This window comes from Podarcis gaigeae (assembly GCF_964106915.1).
Source record: "Podarcis gaigeae genome assembly, chromosome: 12".
Classification (NCBI taxonomy): Eukaryota; Metazoa; Chordata; class Lepidosauria; order Squamata; family Lacertidae; genus Podarcis; species Podarcis gaigeae.
In genome coordinates, this window is record NC_139688.1 from 32,352,323 (window position 1) to 32,368,731 (window position 16,409).

The following is a 16,409-nucleotide window of genomic DNA, read 5'->3' on the forward strand; positions in this document are numbered from 1 at the left end:
ATCACTAGTCTCTAGTTCCAACAATATCTATAAGACCCAGTGTCATGAATTAAGCTCCTCCCGCTATTCCGTGACTGGAGTTTATAAGTATAATTAGGCAACTAGATAATGCATTTCATGCGAATTCAGAAAATCTGATTGTTCATATACATAATGCTCTATCCATCTCTTTTGGAAAATAAATAACATACAGTCCAATCCTGATCTCCATGAGTATTTCAATGTGCACAGAATGCTATTTTAAGAATAGGCTTACTTACTCCATATAATACTGGAGCTGTTCTGTACATACCACAAGGATGCAATCTTAACAGGAAAGTTCATGTATACGACAGCACAATGGAGACCCTGCCTTTGCAGGGTCCAGCAAAACATGTGTGTCTTCACCTTTCACAGAAAACAGCAGCAACAAAGTCTATTCATGAGTTTCCCAAAAAACAACAGTGCAGGTGGGGGTGGGATGGAACAGTATGAAAGTGAAGTAATCATGAAGTCTATAGTCTACATTTTCTGTAACTGTATTATTTTTGCAGAGGTGCATGCAACTAGAAAAAAGTATCAAGAGTTCTGCAAAGCTCCATAAAATCAGTAACATGCCAGATACATTATAAACAAACAAAAAACCACCAACGGTGCTTACTTGTTTAAGAATATCTTGCTTCTGGAGTGCATGAAGGAAAAGAAGAATATATAAATAATAGTAATACAGTTCAGCAATTCTGAATTTCTGTTCTTAAAAAAACAGCATTTTCAGCCGAAAGTCTTTTTACAACTATGAAGATCAGAAAGTAATAATGCGGTAAGTGATAGTAAATCTATTTATATGTAGTTAGTAATAAGCACAAAGAAATTGCTCTACAACAAACTAACAAATGGTATAAACTTTGGATAGTCCCTTTTTGAATTAGCACACCAGGAAGGCACAAGTTACCATGTCTGGTGTGGGTCTGGAAAATCGCTAATGTTGCAGGAGTACAATTGAAGGGTCCAGCTGAAACAAGACCCCAAATGGGTAAGTTCTGATGGCTTGTTTCCACCATTTTTAATGTAGGTGTGCAAGGAACTGCTATATTTGTACTGAATGTTCCCAGTGAACAGGCTACCTTTAATGATCTAAGTACACCCAACTCTGCCCAAACTCTCACTTGACAAAGGTGAATCTCTCTCTATGGTTCTAAAGGGGATTCAGAAGCACCTCATACTCATCATTACAACCATCCATTGATTTCATTCCCATTTTACAGGTAAGGAATTGAATGAAATATTGCACACATGACCACAATCAGGATATGGCTCAAAACTGCCACACAGCCACATTTAGGTTCTGGATGCAAGACACCACCTGCCTATAAGTTATATGCATGTGGGCTCGCTGCATGGTCTTGCCAAAATCATGGGCACAGAATCCACATAGGTTTATTCAGTTCACAAAACAAAAATTATGCATGGAGGGTGGAGACCAGCTGCCAAAACCCCGACTGCAGCTCTTTGCACAGGGCTGTTGATTTGCCAGAGTCCTACTTTATATCAACTGGAGCACAAAGTGTCAGGCAACTTTAATTTCAATCAACTAGTGCAAATATCTAAAAGTTAGAAAAGACAGACAAAGTTACCCCTTCAGGATTGTACTTTGCTAGCACACCATTACCATGGAATTCTTCCAAAACATCCTTAATTTTCTTTGTAGAATCTGCAAAAACAATGACGGATGACATCAATTTATTCATCTTGTACAAAACAAGAAATACAAAGTACAGTATATTTACATCAGTCATCCACCCCAAAACCAAAGCCTGTTTTCAACAAATAGTCAAAATTTCAATCCTCCAAATGATCAGAAGGAAAACCAGCAGAATGGCGAAGATTAGATAAACATTAATGAATAACAACACATGCATAGGCTGAATTATAAACATTAATGCTTCTCCTAGCAGTTATTTAAAGGTTACTTATTGCTGCCTAAATCATACTACTACAATACTATGCGCAATATAGAGTGAGTACCAAGAGAATGATATCCAAGGATTCCCAGACAATATTGAAGCAAAATCCTTTTAAGTCCTAGAGGAAAAAATAGGTTTTTCCAAGAACAGCCAGGAAAAAAAGAGCAGTTCTCAGTCCCATCCTTAATCAGAGATGTCTGGTAGAAAAGCAAGGACAGGAGGCATGGGGATCACAAGGAGCCTAATATTATGACCCTATAGGAAACTTTTAAGATTTCAGAACCACAAATGAGGAATAGCAAGCTTAGAAGAACAAGAGGTCAATGAGTTTATAATCTAAAAAGAAGAGCAATATATAATTACTAATAGGTGGTGTAAAATGTAAACTGCAACATAAAATTCATGAGCTACATGAAAATGTAAACTGGATCACAGAAGTCTTGAGTAGAATTATTTGGAACAGATTTTGTAAATATTTGGTGACAATGCCCTAGAATCATAATGCTGTACTAGAAAACGGATATTTTCATGACTTACCATATTTCTCAGTTATCTGCTTCATAGTGTTCTTGTGTTTATACTTGTACACAAATTGCAACAGCTGGTGTTTTAATTATTAGTTTCAATGCTTAGTTGTTTAGACGTGTTTGCATTTTATACTCAAAGGCCAGTGGCTGATGCAAATGGCAGCCATAGCAAAAGCAGTTCAGACAGAGACTGTGGCACTGGGGGAGAAAAGGGGGTGAACATTTTCTCTCTGTTCCATGTTCTCAGTGAAAATTGCACACGCAAAGTGCTGCTACTTGCCGCGTTAGGGGAAACTTGCGCACAGCATGCAGGTCAAAGTGCCAGGTAGGGGTTTTTGTGTGTCTTACATGTGTGAAAGAAACTGATCAGGGTCAGCCTTCTCCAGCCCACTATCCTCAGGATGTTATAGATTACAACTCCCATTAGCCTCAACCAGCACGGCTGTTGTTATAAGTCTAAAATACACGAAGGCCACCAGGTTGGGGAAGGCTCGTTTAAACTAAAAATGAACTCCATTCTTGATTCAGTATACGGAACCATGAAGTCTCATAACCTAAATAAACATTCCCTATCAATGGTACCTTACAAATCTAGAACTGGTTTGTAAAACATGGACACCGTAAGTCTGCATGATGCATTGGAATTTAAATAAATTATGCTATCTAGCTTTCAAATGCAGTGGATATCCAGAAGGATGCAAATGTACACACAATGCCTGATTTTACCTTCCTTGCACTTCATAGGCTGTTGCTTCAGAGGACTTCACAACTTTTTGGGGAAATAGCAACCAATACCAGAAGGCACCTAATATTACAAATTGCTTTGCATTCTGTTGATGTAAACATCACAAATTTACTGAGTGGCAGTACAAGTTTCAGAAAATCAGGGATTATGACAATTTAAGTATTAATTACAGTGGTACCTCGGGTTAGGAGGTCCGTTCTTAACCTGACACTGTTCTTAACCTGAGGTACCACTTTAGCTAATAGGGCCTCCCGCTGCTGCCATGCAATTTCTGTTCTCATCCTGAAGCAAAGTTCTTAACCTGAGATACTATTTCTGGGTTAGCGGAGTCTGTAACCCGAAGTGTGTGTAACATGCGGTACCACTGTATCCATAAAACAAGAACAAAAATCAAGTAAGTAGCTTTTAATTTACTCCCTTCTTATATAATCTATATCCTGTTTCCAAATCTATGGGGTTTTGTGAGGGCATAATGTTTGTTTTTATTTTTTTGACAGGTTTGCAATCTAATTTTATTTTCAAAGTGATTTATGTTGCAATCCTAACCTCCCCCGCCCCCACCGTGCCATTTATTTGGGAGTAAGCCTCATTGAATTCAAGAGGACTTACTTCTGAGTAGACACAGTTAGGATTGTGCTGTGATGTATGTGCTGGTACTTTCTGGATGTACAGAAAAAGCAAGTGTCCATCAAAATATGCCCCCACCCCAGTGCACAAAAGGCAACAAGTTCTCTTTAAGAGCAAAGAGTTGCCACTGCTATGGCTGCAATTTATTGAATTAAGAATCTGAATTCTAATCCCACCCACACCAAGTGGAACTCTAAAATACCGAAGGAAATGGAGAAATAAGAATTCTTCCAGTTAATGTCTGCATTTACAAGCACCCCCCTCACTTAATTAACAAGAGTGGGGATGGAGAGGTTAGGAAAAAACCACAAAATGAACCTCAAACCTTCCTAATACAAGACATAAAAAATGGAAGTTTTTCCCTCTGCTGTAAACTAGCCTGTCTATTGCATTTTCTGAAAGCAGAGTTTTTATTATGTACTTTCATTTATGTGTATGCCTTGCGAAAATGTCTACACAGCAAACTGGATAGATGCAAGGTATAAAAAGTGCTCACCCAAAGTGAGAGGATGTGGGCTGATTTATATCAGTTGCATCTCAGAAATGTCTTATATTATACAAAAAGAGTTAACAGGCTGCTTGCAATAAACAAATAGCGCTGGCTTCATATATCTTTCCTTGTTTCCGAGGGTAATTAATATGCTGCAACCACAATGGTTAGATCAGAATGAAGTGTGATGTCAAATTTGTTAGGAGAGAGGGAGAAAAATAGCTTCAAAAGTTTCCAGTGAGAAAGAGCTAAAAGGTTTTGCATATACTGTACCTAGAATACGTCATTCAGTCACTTTAATAGCAATTTCTTTTCAATTTACATTAGCTGGGCTTGAATTGAATTTCAAGGCTGGATCAAATTTTGCCCAGTGTTCTGAACAAAATGTCAAAGAGCCAACTTTATCCTAGTCAAACCAAATTTTAGAAACAGAACACTTTAAAAAAGAAAAAGAAAAAGAAAGCTATCAAGACGATTCTGGGATTCCAGGTTGTGCCCCAAAATTGGTTTCCTTGAAATGAAGAGGACAGGTTTATGGCATTTCTATGATGTAAGGTTTTATGTAGATATGCATGGAGGCTGAACGTAATATAGAAATTTACAACATTAAAAGCCCAGCAGATCCTGTTCTCCCATTAGGTTTCTAACCAGCGGACTTGCAGGACTCTATTTTCAGCAGTCTCTCTCACAACAAAGAAAATCTACTCCAGATTTTCTTTCCTTCTGCTTCAGATTAAGCTGCAAAGCCTCTGGATACACAGTCATCTAGCCTCTGGCCATACTTACTTGCCAGAGTACAAAATATCCTGGCCTCTAGTATGGTAGCTGGAGGTTTTATTGAAAACTTTAAACAGGCAGCAGAGAGATCGTAGAAAATTTAAGATTTCTTTTTATCTCGCCTTGGAAAAGCACAAAGGTATGAATGCATGAGCTACTCTATATATCATTTTCAGACTGAGCACATAGCCTCTTGAGCTCAAGGAGGGCCAATCATCACCGGATCAGGGCCACTTGCAGTGAACCAACAACCTAACTGAAATATAGGCACGGAAAACAGATCTGAGCTTCTATCATCAGTTTTTAGAGGCCTTTCATTAATTGATACCGAGTTTTGGAAGAGTTCCCAGAAATGGGAACCTTTCTGCATTCAAGAGTCTATTGTCAAGGCAGAATATATATATAAACACAGTTGTACCTTGGAAGTCGAACGGAATCAGTTCCAGAAGTCCGTTCAACTTCCAAAATGTTCAGAAACCAAAGTGTGGCTTCTTATTGGCTGCAGGAAGTTCCTGCAGCCAATCAGAAGCCGCAGAAGCCCCGTCGGACGTTGGGCTTCCAAAAATAGTTCGCAAACCGGAACAGTCACTTCTGGGTTTGCGGCATTTGGGAACCAAAACATTCGAGAACTAAGCTGTTTGAAAACCAAGTACAAACAGACACACACAGACACACACACAACTGAATAATTTCTCTCTATATATACATATGTTTACTTACAAAAAAATTGTTATGACAGCAAATTGCATTTGGACACTTTTATGTCTTACATTTTCATATAGCTGAAAATTTGATACAAATACACAGAAATATAAAAGTTTTAAAAAAAATTGAGTACTTACATTCTGCATACTTCTGAAGCTGAGAGAATTCCGAAGGACTGAGGTTAGCCCATTTCTCTGTGTTCATCATAATGATGGCAAAGTGCAGTTTACATACCAGTCTTGTTGTCTGCTTCAAGTGGAGGTAATCAAAATACCCCCCCCAGAAGTTTTTACAGTTTAGTTTCTCAAATTATCAGATATCCAGGAAGAAGAAAATCAATCTGCGCTAACTTCTAGATGGTGCCAATTTTCTGAAGCTTCTGGCACTGATGGTGTATGAAAACACTGTTAAAAGAAAAGTAAAAGCCACGATTAGGAGATGCAGAAATGTGCATGTGCTGCTTTTGATGATATATGCTAAAATATTCCTAAACATTCCATGAGTATGGCAAATCATTTTTGTCTGCCACAACCACCAACAGCTTTAGACATGGGAAATTCCCAGACTTTATGCAGTTAGTTGCCCTCCAAAGTTTTATGCTGTATTAGGTACACTTTTTAGTCACACTTTTCAGAAGTCAACTTTGCTGAAGATCAGGGCTGGAATTTTGACCCTAATATCATGACTGTCAAGCAGGTTTCACACACTGTATGACAAGGAACTAGGATCTCTGGACAACAGTAAGACTGGACCCTACTATATACTCATCAAATGACATAACAACTTATTTGGGGCTTCAAATTATGTATGTTGAAGAATTCAGACAGAAACAGAAACTGCCTATGTTCTCTGACTCATCCCATGTCTAGAAAAGAAATCAATCCAGCAACTATGATTGGCATTCATTGTTGTCAGTCTGCAAGCAATACATGACATTTCTCCCCATTTGCATTGGGTTCCCTATAATTATGTAAAATTCCACCACAGTGGCCAGTGAGATGAATGACATAGCTTTTCAGAAACTGAAGTGCAGCAGAACAGAAGCAATGGTACATGCAGCAAACAGGTTAGAATGGAAGCCAATGGCTTCTTATATCTATAACTTCAAATACACATTTTAAACATATATTAAAAATTGATTGCACACACAGTAATCCTTGCACTAACAGAACATTCAGGTAGCGCTACTTCGGATACAACCGTTAAGATTCAAAAAAGTTTAAGAATGCAAGTTAAATCTGCAATGTGTTAGGAGGGAACACACTTTCAACAAGGATAGGAAGTTTTTTTTATATAGAAAAATGTGAGCCGGAAAATATCCATGACATACTGCTCAATAACTTGCAGAGCAGAAGTAAAAGCTTACATAACATACAAACCAGACAAGGATGGTTAAGAATCAGAATGGTACATGTTGTGATAGGAATCTTCTTCAAACCTCTGTGCTACTTTTCCAGGGCTGTTCTAGTGGAATTCTTATGTCAAGCATGTTGCCTAATACTTCCCGTTATAATAAACTATTTTAGAGCATTTCACCCTCAAGGTGTAATACGGATGTGTCTCAATAGAAGCTTTCATCCTCTTTTATCCTAGTCTTTCCCCCAATTGTTTTATTAAAACAAGGATCCTACTGCACCAAAGTCAATAATTACTGAAGGAGTTCCCTTGGAGACTTTTATTTTCTGGATTCAGCATCTAAACCTCGCATTAATTAGTTGGCAAGCAGAATAAAGCACTCTCTCAGCTCAGCTGGCACCTTTGCTTCCTAAATCATATTTCCCCCTCATATGCCAAGTTGTTAATTATTTTGAGATGTAAAAAAAAGTGCAGTAAACGGACAAATGAACTGTAATAGTTCCAGGGGAAGGGGATTCAGGTGAACAATACAGTGGTACCTCGGGTTAAGTACTTAATTCGTTCCGGAGGTCTGTTCTTAACCTGAAACTGTTCTTAACCTGAAGCACCACTTTAGCTAATGGAGCCTCCTGCTGCTGCTGCGCCTCCGGAGCACAATTTCTGTTCTCACCCTGAAGCAAAGTTCTTAACCCGAGGTACTATTCCTGGGTTAGCGGAGTCTGTAACCTGAAGCGTATGTAACCCAAGGTACCCTGTAATGGTCAAAAGATTTCTGCCTTCTAAAGCATGATGTTGCATGTCATCCATTGCAGGGCTGGAGACAAGGGACAGAGTATGAGTGAAGTCTTTGGGAGGACTCTTGAGCCTTTGCAAAAGTCACATACTAGGCAGAAATTCAATTTGTGGTGCTTTCTGTCCCATAGAGGTGCATTTTTAAGGAAGTTTCACCAGCTGGATTTCTGTCAACCATGCTGGTGTTACAAAGGCACAAGAGCTCTGTCATCAAAACAAAGAAAGTTAGTTTACTGAAGAGCATCTGGTAACCGTCATAGGGAATCCACGGCTATGGCTACAGTCCCATGCATACTAGCACATAATACTAGTATTCAATAGTCTAGGTCAGGTATCCTCAACCTTTTCTAACCCAAGACCCACTTTTAACCCAAACATGCATTTAGGGATCTATATATTAATCTTTCACCATATATTTGCAAGATAGTAGTCCTTTTGCTGAAACTCACCAGTGGTCTAGTTGTCTCCCAAAAGTGGATGCAGGCATCTTATTACTTTCTGTATTTATCCTTCACTTTTCAAATAGAACATTGCCCAAGGTAGCATACAAAACATAGAACTTGAAAGGTTACAATAGAAAACTGCACATACAAACTATGTAACTAGCACCGTAAATAAGCCACAAAAATGTCAGCAAGGTAAAAATTATCATCCTTCTAACAATGAACTTGTGTGGTCTCTTGCCTATCATTTTGCTGGTGAAACAGGGCCACCTAATCATAAGGTCATGTTTCCGCGCACTCAGGTACACAAAAAGACATTAGCCTGCAAATTGCTATAATTTTTTCAAATGACCCGACAAGCTCACTTGCTTCAAGGACCTGTGGAATGATGAGTGCATATTGTGGATGGGTGGAAAGAGAACAAGCCAGCCCGCTTGCAGCTGTAGCCACGATCTGGAGAGCGATATGCAACATGAGTTTATGAACAACACTGCTTCCTGCCCTGCACTTCTTTCAAGAGGAAGGAAATTAAAAAGAATACTCTCTTTCTCTCTCTCCTTTCTCCCTCTCTTGAAAACTCCCTTACCAATTTCAGGAGTAGCAGCAAGGCTCAAACCTAAGCTCTTTAGATGCAACACTGGGGAGGTTTCAGGAGATGCAGGAAGAATAAACTTAACCCTTTCCCCGCTTCAAAATTCCTGGGCTTAATAGAAATGGACCTGGTGATTCACTGCAATGCTTTATTGCTGGTCTCCGTCTGTATTTACTTAAAGTTGGCACTAATACTAACTCAAAGCAGTCACCTGGGCAGAACATGATGGGGAGGCACTGCTCATCTGCCTTTCTAATGTAGAGGTCACTGCCAGCAGCCAAGGGGGAGAGGGGTAGGGAGGCCAGTGTGGGACAGATACACTGGGGGAGTCAATCCAACACACCTGGATAGCTCGGTTGCTTAGCGCATGGTGCTGATAATGTCAAGGTTGCAGGTTCAATCCCCGTATGAGACAACTGCATATTCCTGCATTACATAGGGTTGGACTCGATGATCCTCAGGATCCTTTCAAACTCTAGGATTGTATTATCATCACACTGTGGCTACCTCTCTGCCGCCTTATCCCCCTCTGCTACCACCAGCAACCTCCACAATGGGAAGGCAGTTGCGCACTGTACATAACTATGCTGACAGAATGTTCTCCTATGCCAGCCATGTACACAACAAGGAGACATATTGTACTGACTGTACAAAGCTAGTAGCACAAAGATAGCACCCTTGGGAAGCTGTAGACCCAACTCTCACTGGTGCCCAAAACCTCTTCTCCTCTGATTACAGCAAGCTATAAAAAAGTGAAAAGAAAGATCTACAGTCAGTGCAGCTCATTCTGCCATTCGTCTACAGTTAAAATTTGAGGATGTTCTCTGGTTAATTAATATGTCAAAGGAGGAAAAGTTCAGAATGGAACTTTCAATAAAATCATGGAGGCTTCATTTCAGGTTACGGCGAATTATTTTTCTGAAAACCAGCTTATTTTAAAATAGATGTCCCATGTAATTTATTGTTGTCTTAACACTTAATGCTATTAAAGCTACTACTGGGATTGCTAATTATATTACATTCCAGAGCTTTAATGTCAACGTGCAGAGTTCAGTGACAGCCTGCTTCAGCAGTTTAATAAAAGAGATTTCATTTGAACAAATCAGCATCAACATTCACATCAATAGCTGATTAAGAAGCTATTGTAAGCCCAGAGAAAGAAAAAGGAATAGGACAGACACTCTTGTTTGGTAAAATGATGATGCTGTGTATAAACCAGTCATCACTTTTAGTCATCACTGACCATAGACATATTTAGACATAAATGATTTACACATATCATTGACCATAAAGAATGTTCTTAGCCAAATTAGCCTGTGAACATGCTGCATGGTTGTGCACCCCTCTCAATCCCTCCTCACTTTGTTTCTCCCCTCCTTGAGCAAGAAAACAAACCACTGAGCAGCTGACTTTGTATTACCTTAAATTTGGCTTCTCAGTCAAAGTTTGTTCGGTGGGAAGAAGGACCACAGGTGTGTGTTAGGACATAACCGTAAACCAGCCACTATATAATTTGTTTTCCTGCTCAAGGAAGGAAGCAGCACAGCAGGGAGTATTCAAGCTACATGTACTACTTTGTCTAACTATGGCTTGTAGCCAGCTATGTGTCCAAACAGGGCCAATGCTTGGGTCAATGATGCAGAGAACAATAGAACCATTAGAAGCTTAAATGGTAAATCTGGCAAATTAACTGCAAAGGAGAAAAGGTCTTAGAATGTTGGAAGAACATTATATGACTAAGAGATTCCAACATGAAGCAGGAAGAAAGAAAGAAAGAAAGAAAGAAAGAAAGAAAGAAAGAAAGACAACAAATCAAATACTTTTGACAGATTTCTAGTAGGAATGGAGAAAGGTGAAAAAATATTTAAAACTCTTTACACCCGCAAAAGTTTATCAGGAGTCAACTCAACAAACATAAAGCTCCTTTCAGATGTTTTGCATGGAGAAAATGCACAATCCTAATACCGCCTGACATCCACACATTTATTTTATCATCTGAAAAGAGATCCCCGTGTTTAAGAAAGCTGATCCACTAGAGTACAGGAAGACTCAATAAGAGCTTTGGGTTAAGTCAACCCCACTGAAAGCAATGGGATTTTACTCACCTATTTCAATGAATACACGCTTGAGTATGATTAAGTTGGGATCCAACCACTAGTATATTTTCCTTAGTTTAAAAAGACCATACTGTATTTAATATCATGTTTTAAACACTGCAGTGAATATTTCAATTCATGTTTCACATTTTTGGTCTTTCTCTCTAAAAAAATGCACCCGTGGTAATTATTTTAAAAATGCTTAAAATGTGCTAGTTAAAATTCTGGACACACAAAAGATCCTTCCTTTTCCAGTTGGGAGTACCTTTTGGGTGACAAAGCTAAATCGAATTATCTTTCAGACTTGATATTACTTTGAGTCATACAAGTGAATACTTAATTCAAGAGCTTTCTACAAAAAATCTCAAGGACCTTGTTTTCAGAATTCTAAATGCTTTACTGTAATTTGAAAGAATGTCTGATTTAAAATATAAAGCAGCAAAAAGTCTTCCATTGTAATCTGTATTCGTGCCCCTGCATAATAATGAAAACATATTCTGTATCTTTTTTAATTCTGCTATTGTAAGAAAAATGTTTTCTCTCAGATACGATCTCTCTTCTCGGATCCACTCATTATACATAACATTTATAACTGGAACAATAATATACTTCAGATACTGGCTGTAACTTTTAGTGCATCTATTGTAAGAGAAAATGCCACTGAAAAGAATAGACAGAACAGACTGAAGGCAGAAAAGGTGAAATAGGGATATGTACCACTGCTCGTTGCTTCCAGCAGCCACAGACTAGAGACCCTAGTGGATTTGGTGTTCCCAATGTTTGGAATGGGAAGCACAGCGCAATGTGTGCATCCAGGGACCTTTTCCTTCCTTAACCAGCGATAAGACAAGCAGTCTTGACACTGGCACTTCTGCTTGGATTGTTGACAGCTTGTTTGTTTGGGGTCCCCTTTCCTTCTTTCATATGGGCCATACAAGCTCTAACCCTGCACATTAGATACCATTTCCTCAAACTCTTACTATAATGCACTGTGCATGGGACCAGCTTCTGAAGATCCTTTGGAAACTCCAGTTGGTAGAAATCAGTAACCAAGATATTGGTGGGCACTCACTCATGGGATCGTATTGCATCAGAGTTGAAGAACCTCAGGCCTGAGGCCCAAATTTGCCCCCTCCATAGCCCTTTATTTGGAATTCTTCCGATGCAATTCTTCCCCAGGTCACCCCCTGCACTGGCTCTGCTTCACACACCTGTTTTTTTCTGGTTTTTTTCCTAGTTGGAATGTGTCATTGAACTCTGACAAAATCTCTTGCTCAATTTACATTCATTGTTCTTTCTGTCCACTAGACTCACCCACTAATGCCATGTGGCCCCCATAAAGTTGGCCAGAAGGGAATGTGGCCCTCAAATAGAAACAAATTCCCCATCACTGCCTCAAAGCATGTGCACTTATGGAAGAATAAAGGGATCTCTATGAAAGGACTTGCTTTCACTATGCAATGTACATGGGATGGGGGGGGGTCCTAGCCTAACATAAAGAACCATTTGTCAAAGAACACGTGTTGTCGTGTGTGTGTGTGTTCTGGAAGGAAGAATGGGAATTAATCAACTGTTGCTCCTAGCATCATAGGCCTGTTTATTATTCTTCCACAAGATTACTTAGACACTAATTAATCTTGTAGAATTATAATAAACAAGCTTCAAGTGCTGAGGGCAACAGCGTAAGGCCCTCGGCTGAAAACAAATAAAGTGATGAAAGGAGGACAAAAAGTATCTGCAAGTTATCAGTTCAGACCTCAGTCAATTGTCTGGATGGAGAGTAAGAGGGAGAAAAAGATAAAGAGTAGTGGGTGGCCATCAGAGGCATAAGGCCCCCAACAATTACAACAGGGGAAAACCCTAACATTCACTATTTATTATTTATGTGGGACATTACTGCAGTCAAACCAACCATTCATGTTTTGCTAGATAGGCACTTGGAAGGGCTGAGGAACTCACAGCTTTCCTATAAAATTTGCTTGAGAGAACCCTGAGATCACTTCCTTTGTTTGTGTTGACAGGAAGCTGTAACGCTACAACTGGGCCTGGGCATCTCTCTTTTTCTTCACCATGCATTGAAGCTGACCACACATGCATGTCTGAGCTCTGCAGCTCAGGCACCATTTTGAACTTAGATTCTGTACTTTTCTAATTTAGATGTTAGTTATAAACCTGCCTTCATTTTGCTACTGTAACTTCTGCTTTACATTTTATGTAAGTAAGTACTACTTCTTCACAAAATAATAAGTGTGTGGCTGTTGTTTTTAAGGGGGAGAAAAGGGGCAACACCAGGAGAAATCCAGTCTGCCTTAAAGCATCATGGATTATTGCTTCTAGAAGGTTAAATCAACATTGTCTTAGCTTCCAAGTTTAAAGCTACAATAATAATAATAATAATAATAATAATAATAATAATAATAATAATAATAATTTATTTCTACCCCGCCTATCTGACTGGGTTTCTCCAGCCACTCTGGGTGGCTTCCAACAGGAGATTTAAAATACATTAAAACAACAGACATTAAAAAACTTCCCTAAACAGGGCTGCCTTCAGATGTCTTCTAAAAGTCGGATAGTTGTTTATTCCCTTGATATCTGATGGGAGGGCATTCCACAGGGAGGGGGCCACTACCAAGAAGGCCTGGTTCCCTGTAACCTCACTTCTCGCACTGAGGGAGCCACCAAAAGGCCCTTGATGCTGGACCTCAGTGTCCGGGCCTTGCCCTTCCTCCCAATGGATTCCAAACACATAATTATTCTTTTTAAAAAATCTAAAATTGTGAAAAACAGTCTTAAGCCACTGGTCTCAAAGCTGCCAGAGTTGATTTAGATGCAGAGATGGTGTTGCACAGTGGCTAAGAGAAGGAGCAGCAATCAAAAGACGGCTGGTTCAAATGTCAACTCAGTCATAAAACACACCAGGAGGTCTTAAAGAAGTCACTGTCTCTTAGCCAGGAACCTAGAATGTGGGGATAACAGTAATGGCCAACTTTACAGGGCTGTGATCACACAACAATGCTACAAAGAATGTTACAGCGTTGCAAGTAGATTTAGAACACAATCCTATGCATGTCAAAAGAAAGTCCTGCTGAATCCAATAGAGCTTACTCTCAGGGAAGTGGGTCCAGGATTGCAGCCTTACTGGCACCAATGCTTAGGAGAGGGATGCACAACCTTAACTTGAACTGAAAGAACACTTAAAAGCAAAGGAAAAACACAAGCCAATAAGGGAACCTTCAGTTGGTTTGCTTTAACTGTTCAAGATCACATTTGGAAGAGACTACCCACCAGATTAGAACAGCTACAGATTCTGGCAATTCTCTTTCACCTTCCCTATGCTTCAGCTATGCTTTTATTACAAATTATGTCAATGCTCTTTACAGTTTGAATGTTGGTAGCTAACTGGTTCACAGTAGCATAAAAAGGGTTAGGGGAAAACAGGGCATCAAGGGCTTAGATCTCCCAAGTGTGTGTGCATCTTCATATTACACACATAAAAATATGCATTGTATGAAATATCAGTTGACATAAAAAAATGTTTGTTTTTATTCCTCTTTTTCAGTTGGAAAACATTGAAAATGAAATGTCCAATACTGGGGTGCTCTGAATAAAGGTCTTCAGCTTTATTAGCTGTGAACACACTTCTTTGTATAAACCTACAGCTTCATTAGTCATGCAGTAGGTGGGAAATTTTATGCTTATGCCTTTAGAAAGAAAGAAAAAGATTCAATGCAGTATACTGTTATAGCTGCTGGGAGCGGTTTTGTAACTTTACAGCAAAGAGAACAGCACTGGTTGCCTTCACTGGTTGCTACACTTAACCACAAAACCAATCCCCCTTCCTTCCAGCATCAATTATCCGTTCCCAGTGGCATTTTTAAACTGAGTAACTGGACAGCCCTAAGCGGGGCTAGGGAGGAGCGGAGAGGCAGATCCACTGCCAAATATTAAGCTTCGCTCACACCAGCTAGAGCAGATGATGGGGGATAGCTGTTGTTCTCCTAGCTTTGGGTATGCTAGTGCCAGGCTAGCAAGCCAAGGAGTCCAAGGATCAGGTCTGTTGGGGTTTGGATAAAGCAGATCCAAAGCGACCAGTGCCCTTTCCTCATCCCCAAAGCACCTTGCAGCTTTGATTAGTTACCTGAACTGATTATGGCCCATGGTATCTTCCCACCCACCTGGTTACAGCTGGAGCCTTCACCCTGGTGAAGCCCCTCACAGTCCCCTTTCCCTTTGTGTCGTGCCTTTTAGACTGTAAGCATTAGACTGTCTTTAGTATTCATTGTTGTACGTCCCCCTGTGAGCCTTTTGCGGGCAAAGAGCACAATGAAAATCCTTTAAATGAACTAAATAAATAGAAAGATCCCCGTCCTAATATCTGTACCACCCATTTGCCTGCAACACCTGCCAACTTACCGCAACAGCAGCATATATCATTTTCCAACTCGCATTGCTGCAGCTATTGATATTTCAGTGATGACTCATTTAATTTTCAGCACAGCCTGGGCGTGTTAAAAAGGCATGAAGCCCGACCTCCACTTATCAGTTTTTTTCAGGCATCTACTCCATTAGAACAAAGGCAAGTCAATGAGAAAATGGTAAACAGCCAGATAAGATGCACAGTGCAGATGCAGCAGCGCCATGAATCATTTTCATTTGCCCAAGAAATTATGAGGTTCATTGCACACCATAGGAAAACATTTTCCCCCTATTGTGCTTTCTAGGAATGAATCAAAACAGTTTACTGGCAGCCTAATCCTAAAAACATTGGACTAGATCCAGAGAACTGTATGACTAGTTGCATGTGCCCAAGGGAGATTTGGATTTCTTTTTCTTGAATGGAAGTCTGACCAGCAGCAAACCTAACCTGGAACTTCAAAAGTAGGTTGTGATACAGCACAGGAGTCTATGAATGCCAAGGTAAGAAAGAAGAAGAAAAAGCCCACTAGACATACCAGGTCTTGGGTGCTCCTAAAGGAACTCTTTAGATCCTGGTCATTAGAAACACTTCAAACAAATGTGAGCATATTTGACACCATTTGAATTCAGGAAGGGAATTGTAGAACATGCTCTTTCATTGCAGACATGGTATTTTAGACTACTTAATTTAATTCAAGGCAAAAAGATGTTGATGTGTTTAAAGTATTCTATAAGAAAAAAAGTATATGTCCAAACTTCAACCCTGAAAATTATAATTACTTGTGGCTAAGAAACAAAACTCCAGACAAGTTCCAAACAAAAACTGCCAGGCTTCAATTTACAGTTTTGCTTGATTAAAGACATGCCCTTTTTTAATTGTCAAAAAATAAATGACTG

At 39.5% G+C, this 16,409-nt stretch overlaps 1 protein-coding gene across 6 annotated transcripts in view; it reads right to left on the minus strand.

Moving 5' to 3' along the window:
* Positions 1 to 16,409, minus strand: part of DGKB (diacylglycerol kinase beta) — a 251,989-nt gene that overhangs the window by 201,285 nt on the left and 34,295 nt on the right. For all 6 annotated transcript variants that reach the window (XM_083705272.1, XM_083705274.1, XM_083705275.1 and 3 more), the window contains 3 exons: positions 5,952 to 6,218; positions 1,614 to 1,690; positions 641 to 661 (listed from right to left, as the gene is read on the minus strand). In XM_083705272.1, the coding sequence (XP_083561398.1) occupies positions 641 to 661; positions 1,614 to 1,690; positions 5,952 to 6,021 (168 nt within the window). In that variant the 5' untranslated portion in view covers positions 6,022 to 6,218. The remainder of the gene's footprint in view (positions 1 to 640; positions 662 to 1,613; positions 1,691 to 5,951; positions 6,219 to 16,409) is intronic.